This window comes from Sprattus sprattus (assembly GCF_963457725.1).
Source record: "Sprattus sprattus genome assembly, chromosome: 8".
Classification (NCBI taxonomy): Eukaryota; Metazoa; Chordata; class Actinopteri; order Clupeiformes; family Clupeidae; genus Sprattus; species Sprattus sprattus.
In genome coordinates this window covers 7,112,947-7,121,399 of record NC_137927.1, presented here as the reverse complement: position 1 = coordinate 7,121,399, position 8,453 = coordinate 7,112,947, and the positions used below count along the sequence as shown (strand labels likewise).

General features: G+C 46.2%; 1 protein-coding gene across 1 annotated transcript in view; it reads left to right on the top strand.

Moving 5' to 3' along the window:
* The window catches only part of slc44a1b (solute carrier family 44 member 1b), a gene marked incomplete at its 5' end in the record, with an annotated part of 17,350 nt that extends 16,428 nt beyond the window's left edge, over positions 1-922 (top strand). The window contains one exon of the mRNA XM_080843392.1: positions 660-922. Coding sequence (XP_080699518.1) covers positions 660-683 — 24 coding nt within the window. The 3' untranslated portion in view covers positions 684-922. The remainder of the gene's footprint in view (positions 1-659) is intronic.
* Positions 923-8,453: the final 7,531 nt, after the last annotated feature.

Here is an 8,453-nt window from a genome sequence, read left to right as displayed (position 1 = left end):
GTGGATTGGGGTGATACTTTCTGAAGGGAGGGAAGAAAGAAATGGACAGAGAGACAGGAGAAGAGAGAGCGAGGAAACAGCAGGAGACAAGAGAAGATTCTTGCCTTGCTAAGACTAGGGAGGGTCTTTGGCCGAGATCAGGTGAGTTTGTGTAGACTAGTGGCTATCAGACACACACACACTCTCAGACCCACACACACTCTCAGTCCCACACACACACATACACAAGCACACGATTATGCTCCTGTGCAGACACCTGTATACACACAGGCATTCATGCACACACAAACATTCACATAGTCAGACACACACTCCCCAACAGACACATACTCACACACGCTCATCCAGACACATACTCACCCACACACACACACACACAACTACTGATGCTGTGGGTGGTAGTAGAAATAGCTGCACAGTAGTGTAGGAGTAAAGGTGCCTTGTAGTGTGTAGAGAGAGACTAAGTGTGCTTTTGTCTTTTGAAAATGACATTCTAGTGGTGGTCCCTGTCCCTGTCCGCTTAACCCAACCCAAAGCATTGCACACTCACCAAGATGGCCGCGTAGAAGACAGAAGCACCTATAAGGACTTATAGGTCTGTGTGTTTGTGTGTGTGTGTGGGTGTGTGTTCTGATGTCACGTCTGTATTTGTCTTGCAGGCACCTGGGCCCTCCTCAGCTTGACCGCTGTCTCCTGAAGACCTTTTTAAAGACATTCCAAATGATTATTTTTACGTGTAACATGTTTACTATGGTTTCACTCCAGGGAAAACGATATTTTAATAAGAGACTGGAAACAAACAAAAACAAAACAAATAACAGCATAATGAAGCACTTTATACTGGAGCGCTGCACATCCCCTTCAACGATGCAGTTTCGTAGTGATGTCCTTTTTATAAGACTAAACCAGTCTGGCGCCACCTAGTGGAGATCTGCAGTACTGACCAGTAAAATCACTCCTACACCGGGTTGGAGGTTTTCACCACAGCTCTGTTTCTGTGGCGATGTGTGTTTGGCGTCGCCGCCCCTGCCGGGGGGTGGGATGTATGCGCTGGGCAGCAGAGAACCACTTGCGTCTCCCCGCTCGTTTGTTGTCTAACACTCGTTTTCTAATGCAACGTCTATCCAATCACGGTAAGGAAGCGCCTCACCAAGGTGAGAAGAGGAAGGTTTCGCTCCTGAACTCACTGGCACTCAACTTTACCTGTTTTATTTCTTTATGTTGGTTTGTTTGTATCGTGGGTTTGTGTGGAGGGTCAAAGGTCAGACTGTTACCAAGGCAACTAGTTGGAGGAGAACAGGGCATAGAACATCATCCCACAGATCCCTCACGAACCCTGGCGGAAGAAGCCTACTAAGGAACTGGAGCACTGTTCTATTCCACGGAACAACCCCATCGACTGGAGGTGTGTCAGCGGAGCACAGACTCCTCCCATTGGCCAGCGCCCTAATCAATCAAATAGTGGGGCAGGACTGTTGTCTGGGAAACATTTTTTAGGTGTGACTCTCGTGGACTCACTGGTCGTAAAGAATGCTAAAGCTAACGCTAACACTGAAAATACATGGAAGTCTTCCTACTTACACATACGCACCCATAGAGGTTTCACACACACACACACAAACACAAACACAGACTCACACACACACACACCTATAGAGGTTTCACACACACACACACTCTTACACTCCCATAAAAAGAGATTGCATACTCACACACACACACACACACACCTGTGCTCACTCTCCTATAAAGAACGTTTGTATTGTGCAGTAGGGGTGGGTGGGGCATGAACACACACTCATACACAGTCCCATATCGAATGTGTTCACACACACACATTTTATCCTATCCTAAACATGCGCACACACACACTGCCTTATCCAGTTAATCATGATCTGCCTTCAGCTTTATGCTATTGGTAAGTGACAGAGACCCTCCTCTGCGTTTTGCCGAATGGGAGCAGAGTGAAGAATGCCTTAAGCTGAAGCCCCTCCCCTTTTTGCAGTTGATTGTGGGAACACAGGGGAGGGGCTAGTTAGTCGCTGGTCCACAGGGGAGGGGCTAGTTAGTCGCTGGTCCACAGGGGAGGGGCTAGTTAGCTGCTGGTCCACAGGGGAGGGGCTAGTTAGTCACCGGTCCACAGGGGAGGGGCTAGTTAGCTGCTGGTCCACAGGGGAGGGGCTAGTTAGTCACCGGTCCACAGGGGAGGGGCTAGTTAGCTGCTGGTCCACAGGGGAGGGGCTAGTTAGCTGCTGGTCCACAGGGGAGGGGCTAGTTAGTCACCGGTCCACAGGGGAGGGGCTAGTTAGTCGCTGGTCCACAGGGGAGGGGCTAGTTAGTCGCTGGTCCACAGGGGAGGGGCTAGTTAGCTGCTGGTCCACAGGGGAGGGGCTAGTTAGTCACCGGTCCACAGGGGAGGGGCTAGTTAGCTGCTGGTCCACAGGGGAGGGGCTAGTTAGTCACCGGTCCACAGGGGAGGGGCTAGTTAGCTGCTGGTCCACAGGGGAGGGGCTAGTTAGCTGCTGGTCCACAGGGGAGGGGCTAGTTAGTCACCGGTCCACAGGGGAGGGGCTAGTTAGTCACCGGTCCACAGGGGAGGGGCTAGTTAGTCGCTGGTCCACAGGGGAGGGGCTAGTTAGCTGCTGGTCCACAGGGGAGGGACTAGTTAGCTGCTGGTCCACAGGGGAGGGGCTAGTTAGCTGCTGGTCCACAGGGGAGGGGCTAGTTAGCTGCTGGTCCACAGGGGAGGGGCTAGTTAGCTGCTGGTCCACAGGGGAGGGGCTAGTTAGTCACCGGTCCACAGGGGAGGGACTACTGAGGGATGGTAATAGTCTGAAAGACCATAGTGGAGTGTGATATGCGACCTATGAAAAATAAACAAATTGCTCCTGTGGATATGAAGTAAGACACTGATACTTAAAGTGAGCTTCCACTCTGCCATACCGGTCACACACACACACACACATTAACTGTGTGTTGGGGAAGCATGCAGTGTGCATAGTGCACACACACACAAACACAGATATTTAGTGTAAAGCATGGCTCCACAAGCTAATAGCCGTTTCTACAGACAGACTGGTGTGGGGAAAAAGTCTTCTAATCAGTGATTCTAGTTTAAGGTCTTCTAATCTAAATTCTAGTGTTTGAAAGTTTGTTTTAGAGGAAGAGTTTCTGACTGTCAGCTCACCAGAACTGTTTTAGAGGGAGAGTTCCTGACTGTCAGCTCACCAGAACTGTTTTAGAGGGAGAGTTCCTGACTGTCAGCTCACCAGAACTGTTTTAGAGGGAGAGTTCCTGACTGTCAGCTCACCAGAACTGTTTTAGAGGGAGAGTTCCTGACTGTCAGCTCACCAGAACCGTTTTAGAGGGAGAGTTCCTGACTGTCAGCTCACAAGAACTGTTTTAGAGGGAAAGTTCCTGACTGTCAGCTCACAAGAACTGTTTTAGAGGGAGAGTTCCTATGTCTAGGCTCAACAAAACTGTTTTAGAGGGAGTTTCTTGTCTGTGGGCTCAGCAGAACTGTTTTAGAGGGAGAGTTATTATGTCTAGGCTCACCAGAACTGTTGTAGTGGGAGAGTTTCTTGTTTGTGGGCTCAGCAGAAGGATCAGGCAGCAGTATAAAGTTTTGTACAAATCACACACATACACACTCGGTAGTGTGGTGTAGCATGGAGCAAGAAACACCGTAGGGTCCTCTCTGATCTAAATATACATACACGCATTTTACTCTGTGTGATGTACTATATAAAACACATTTTATACTTCAGACATGACCTTAGAGAGAATAGACAACACAGAGCACATGCATCAACATAAACACACATCATATGCACACACACCATAATTATATAAACATACATGTTGGTGTGTGGCTGAACGCTTAGTGTGTGTGTATTGGAGGTAGGTATTCCCTATATATATAACACACACACACACATACACTCTTTTGTAAATGTACATGCCTTGGTGCATAGTGTGTGTGTGTGTGTTGAACTCTGAGTGTGTATGGGGAGGTGGGTGTCTCACGTCTGTATTGTTTTGCCAAACTGATGTAGACAGATGAGGGGCATCACACCTCCATTATGGTGATGTCACGTCCGGTTCCCTCTCCTCCACCTACACTGTTGATCTGATCTGGGAAAGAGGGGTAGAACATTGGAAAGGGTGATGAAACAGAGGAGAGGAACAAGTGTGTCACCAGCACATGTACAATATTCCTCTCTGTGAGGTGTGTGTGTGTGTGTGTTCACAGGGGATGTGGTGTGTTAGTGTGGAGGGGGGAGGGTCCTGACTTGTGTGTGTGTGTGTGTGTCCTGATAGGTGTGTGTACATGGCGGAGCAGGGGGCTCATTAACGGTGTGTGACGGTGAACTAATGTAGTTTTCTTTCTTTCTTTTTTTATATTTATTTCATATGTATTTGTTTTTTAAGTAATAAAGGAATAAAACTCTAAATGTTGTTTTTACACCACTACTGAAGTAATGAATATGTTCACCCTTAATCTGATGTGTGATACTTTTGGAAGTCCTGCTGTAAACTGTTGGTATTGTCCAAGCTTTACTAATGTATGAGTACTCAAACAGAGCAGCCTGAGATGCTTAGAATGGGTTATAAATGTCAGGGATTGAACCCAGGCTTCTGGATTGCTAACCCAGTGTTGAGCACATGTAGCAATGTAGGACCAAAGTACAGACATATAGTGTCAATATCTTAAATCTTTTATTTAGCAAAATCAATAGTTATTACAAAGCTCGGAAGATCCAGACAAAAACAAACAAATGTATCTCAGGAAAAAAACGGGGCAGATAGCTTTGGGAAAACCTGAGACAAAACTATTTAAGAAACGGCCCAATCAGCGAGTTCAATCCAAGAGGCAGCAAACAAACAAAAAGAGAAAACCCAGAATATGTCCACAACAGGCAAGACCAAAAAGTAACAACAGCATGCTATATGCTATATGGGACAAGTCCATAGAACACAAAGACTCAGTGATGCCCAGAAAAACAGGTATAAATACTCAAGTATTGCAGTATTCCCATATGACAATGCACACCTGCTGAAGAGCATGTGGTGAGTCAGTCACCGTGGGCTGGTGATGATGACTGTGTTTGATATGATGGACCATTCAGTACCAACCCTACAGCCTAGGTAGGTTAGGGCATCATATGTGAGCCGACCTGTCAAACTGGGGGTTTTGGAGAGTGGTCATAGTCCCACCTGGACCTGTGAGGCTGTCCCATGCATACAGACAGGGAGCCAGAACACACTCGTAGGTCAAGAGGAGGCACAGATGAAGAAGGTAAAAGTAGAAAGTGAAAGTACGTGATTCCAGTTTGAATGTCATGTGAGAAACAGGATAATTGACGTAAATAATCAGTAATTATTGATAACCACTCAGTTGTGTTCTTGATGTCCTTCTGAGGCTTTGGACAAAACATACTTTCATCTATAGGCCTACTCCAAATTGGTGCCACCATGCCCAACGGTGGCCACTGTGATGAATTTAGCTAAGATAAATAAGCAAGAAGACCTCAGTGAGAGAAGACCCCAGTGTGTCAACTGGTCAGCTCACAGGATGTGGCCATTTGACCGTATATGGGATGAAACTACTGACTTCCATCAGCATCAAGAGCTGTGATAGTCATGATGGACCACTCTGGTGGCAAAGTGACATAATAAGAAAGAAACACTAAATCATTTACTCTTGTGTTCTCATGTAATTGCATTTCTATATGTGTATGTATGTGTGTTAAATGCACAGATTACGCCATTCCAAAGGTGTTCTATCCTATGGATATGTGTCACAAAAGCAAAAGCCTCCTGTGAAAGAAGCTTGAGAAGTGAAAGCACACCCACGCACACACAGACGGACGCACACACACACACACACACACACCAACACACACACACACACACACACATGCCCACACACCAGGGCACCAGAGTCAGGGCATTGCTCCTTCTCCCCCCCCCCCCCCCCATCTCTGATGTACTGAGCATTCTCTTGTGCTCATCTTATTGGTTTGTGTGAAGTTTTTTGTGCTCATAAACATCTACGAGTGTGTGTATGTGTTTGTATGTGAGTTAGGGTGTGTCTGTCTTTATGTGTGAGTGTAAAGGTTCCTCTTTTTCTCATCTACCAACGGCTGTCTAGTGTTTGGCTCCACACATTTCTTCATAATTCAGGTTATGAAGTAGATTCTGTCACACACACAGTCTGATCATCTCAGGAGCTCGGCAGGTTGAGGGTGTGAGGGAGTGTGTGTTCACCTGGACCTGGACGAGTGTGAGGGACTGTACCCACATCAAAACGCTGTTTAACAGACCAGGATGAAAACTAATTAATAATGCTTTATGTACTGTATCATTTGCAGCTGGTTGACGATGTTGTACCACTCGGTGGTGTAATAAGGGAATTTCACCAAATCTTTCAACACAAATAGAACAAGTCCAAATACACATCTGTAAATCTTTTTTGTATTTAACAATGCATTTAGCAATTAACAGCACACACTTACAATATACATAAAAAAAAATGATCATGAAAATAATTGTACAACACAATAACACTTGTTGTGTCTTCGGTCGAAAGTGACTGCATATCTCCATACATTTAGCATTGGGGCAGTGTGTAGGTGTGTGTGTGTGTGTGTGTGTGTGTGTGTGTGCCTGTCTGTCTCTGTCTCACCACACAAACTTTCACACACAGCAGTAACAGAAACATGCAGAGGTGCACCACCGCAAGTCAAACTTCCTCTTTTCAAAGGAAGCCCACACAACTATGAAAATGACCAAGCATTCTCTCTCTCTCTCTCTCTCTCTGTCTCTTTTTTCTCTGTCTCTATACATATTTAAGCCACTTAGTCTTACAACCCCAGACTCACACACTCACCACACACTCTTTCTCTCTCTCGTCAAGATGCAGGTGTTGCTTGCGAAGATAAAAGCTTTTTCTGGACTTCTGGTGCTACTGATTGCATCTTCTCGTGGTAAGTGTGTGTGTGTGTGTGTGTGTGTGTGTGTGTGTGTGTGTACAAGACATATGTATGTATGTGTGTGTGTGTCTACAGAACATGTGTGTGTATCTGCAAGCTGTCAGTCAATGTTCAGTATCACCATAGACGCTTAGAGAGGTCGTGGAGCACTGACAATGCAGAAGCAGGCTGGGCGTGTGAATGTGTTCCTTAATCTCATGGTCTCATGTCCAGACTGCTGTAATGGCCAGTTTACATGTTAAAATGTAATGTTACGTTCCTCAGTTTCTGCTGGTGTCCAACTCAGCATCCTTCAAACCAGAACTCAGAGGTCTGAGCATTCTACTCCTATTTTAACCTCAGTCCGCTGGCTTCCTATATGTTTGCCTACAAAGCACTACATGGCCCTAGCCTGGTGACACCAGCCTACGTATTTCCGCCTGAATTGATTTCAAGCTCATACTCAGTCTGGCCCAACCCCATTGACAATCGTCTCCAGAGCTCAAAATTTTGCAGGACCAATCAGCGAACAGTTCAGAGCTGTGACTGTGACGCCCCGGCTCTGCCATGCCGTCAGGGGTTACGGTGCTTCCTCCCACTGCCTATGTGGTGCTCTTATACACAAGGCTCTGTGGTTCTTATGTGTTCATGTCTCCTGTTATTCTCCCTTCAACCTGTAGGACGAATTGGAGATTAACAGCTGTTGTTAATGAGGTCGGGGCTCCATGTGATGAACGTCACTATATAGCTGTGTCCTGGGAACCTCAGAGGGAGACTCATTTCTGCTCTGGCCTGACGCTGGAAGGCTGGCTGCAGCATTCCCCTTACCTTTACTTTATGCATTACACATAGTCAACATTACTGACGTGCATGACACCCTATTTTACCGACCTTCTCACTTCTCACTGACTTTTGTATGTATTTGTAAATAAATGTTATAATTGTTAAACGTTGCCCGACGGTGTTGTGTCTTCCCTATGTCATGGCTACTGTGAGCCAAGTAACCGTGACATGACGCAAAACTCGCCTTGGAGGAAAAGACACGAAAAGCTATCGGAAAAGTTGTCTCAACTCTCGAGAACATCAGAAAATTAAAAGGAGAACAAGAGTATTTTCTTGTAAGTTTTATGATTGGAAAGGACGTCGTAGCTCTTCTCCCAACTGGCTTTGGGAAGAGTTTAATCTACCGAATGCTTACTAAACGTTGCTGATTGGTTAAGGGAACTCCAATGATTTTAAACCTCAAGATAAGCACCCGCCCATCTCGGAAACCAAAATGCATTGGGTTGGCCCAGACTGAAAGACGGAACGAAATGGAGTCACAGGCTGGTAATGGCCAGGCTAACATGGCCCGTTAACAGATGATATTTCAGAGCAGTGACTCCCCTACTCTCCCTTTCGACCACACCAATCACCGCTGGCTGTTTCAGAATCCAGACTAAACTCTAAGAATGACCTTATTTTAAATCACTTCTTTAG